We start from the raw sequence: 1,692 nt of genomic DNA, 5'->3' as shown, positions 1-1,692 counted from the left end.
TTGGGTCCACTTTATCATATATATCTCAAGAACGAATTAAGCAATTCCAAAACGGTTTAAAGCTTTTAAAAGGTAATAAAATTTTCTATAAACTGTGCATACAACACTTTTTGCTAGGCCCTGTAGTTAACAGTGCGCTTTTATGCAACTGGAGGCATGCTGCAAACTATTGGCGATTTGTTTGGTGTCTCAAAAGCTACAGCCTCACGAGTTATAACGTGCACTTCACACCATATAGCAATGCTGAGAAAAGATTTTATAAATTTTCCAAACAGGGTTGAGGAAATAAAAGAATGTCAAAGGAACTTCTTTAAATTGGCTAAATTTCCTCGCGTATCGATTGTACACACGTTAAAATTTTATCTCCTGGTAAATAAAATTTAAATGAAAATACATTTAAGTATTCAGCNTGTTGCGTCTATCGATTGTACACACGTTAAAATTTTATCTCCTTATAAATAAAATTTAAATGAAAATACATTTAAGTATTCAGCCCTACATTTAAGTAACAAAGCCCTTTTCTTATAGGTGGTGAAGATGCTGAGCTGTTCCGGAACCGAAAGGGCTTCTTCTCGATTAATGTTCAAACACTTTGTGATAGTCAACTTCGCATCCTAGACATTGTTGCGCGGTGGCCCGGTTCAGCCCATGATGCGATGATATTTCGTAACTCAAGGATTCGTTTTCGTTTGGAATCAGACGAGTTTGGTAACGGACTTGTTGGCGCCGATAGCGGATATGAAAATACTAATAGAGTTATCACGCCCCTGGCTCAGGTTAATACCCGTGCTGAAAATTTGTTTAACGAATCTCTCATTAGAACACGGAATTGTGTTGAGCGATCATACGGTGTCTGGAAGCGCCGGTGTCCTGTGCTATCCTTAGGCTTACGGATGCACTTACAAAAAGTTCATAGTATTATCGTGGCGACAGCGGTTTTGCACAATATTTGCTGTGCTCATAGCGACAAAGTTGCTCCGCAACTTTCAGCAGATTTTCAGAATATTGTTGATGAACTCTCCGTACCGAGCAATCGCTCTGGTGATGATCGGAGCGCAAGAGGTTCTACCAGAAGATCTTTAATTAATAATTATTTCGCAAATATGTAGTAACATAATTATTTTATGTTACGGACATCTTTTGAAATNATACACTCCATTCAAGCATGTAAGCATACATTTGTACAATAAAACATTTTACCATAAACACTTATTCTAGTAAAAAAAAAACTAAAAATATAATAATTCACTGAGGACTCATTCTAACTTAAAACGAGAAAACTTTCTTATGGTAGTTCACAGCTTAAAGCGTCCACACAAAAAAAATTGTATCTTGTTAGTATTCACAAGCTTTTTCATGTTAAATAATTTATGTTCTTTTTTTTATAAAAATATGGTTCATGGTGCAACAAACACCGAAAAACGAAATTCCAAACTTTGTACAAAAGCTAGGAAAATGCGATAAAATTTCCATTCATTTTCATGAAAATTTTCAAGTTTTTGATCAGATTTTTTAGAAATATTTCGGGTATGCAGTTTTGTAGAGCAATCAGTTTTAGTCTAATAAAATGAAAGTTTCAAATACCTAAAAATTATCGCTAATTTTTCAGATTTTTCTGTCGAGAGTGTGGAACATTTTCTTCCATATAAAACATCAACAAAATTTATTTTTATATGGAAGAAAATCTCAACA

General features: G+C 34.4%; 1 protein-coding gene across 1 annotated transcript in view; it reads left to right on the top strand.

Moving 5' to 3' along the window:
• The window catches only part of LOC108373249 (putative nuclease HARBI1), a 1,718-nt gene extending 412 nt beyond the window's left edge, over nt 1-1,306 (top strand). The window contains exons 2-5 of the mRNA XM_017629114.1: nt 127-333; nt 409-452; nt 527-1,097; nt 1,295-1,306. Coding sequence (XP_017484603.1) covers nt 127-333; nt 409-452; nt 527-1,097; nt 1,295-1,306 — 834 coding nt within the window. The remainder of the gene's footprint in view (nt 1-126; nt 334-408; nt 453-526; nt 1,098-1,294) is intronic.
• The last annotated feature ends 386 nt before the right edge of the window (nt 1,307-1,692 follow it).

This window comes from Rhagoletis zephyria, unplaced genomic scaffold, assembly GCF_001687245.7.
Source record: "Rhagoletis zephyria isolate East Lansing unplaced genomic scaffold, Rhagoletis_zephyria_1.1 Rzeph_scaffold_06510, whole genome shotgun sequence".
Taxonomy (NCBI): domain Eukaryota; kingdom Metazoa; phylum Arthropoda; class Insecta; order Diptera; family Tephritidae; genus Rhagoletis; species Rhagoletis zephyria.
Note: the sequence above shows the minus strand (reverse complement) of the source record. Positions and strands in the feature narration are given on the sequence as shown.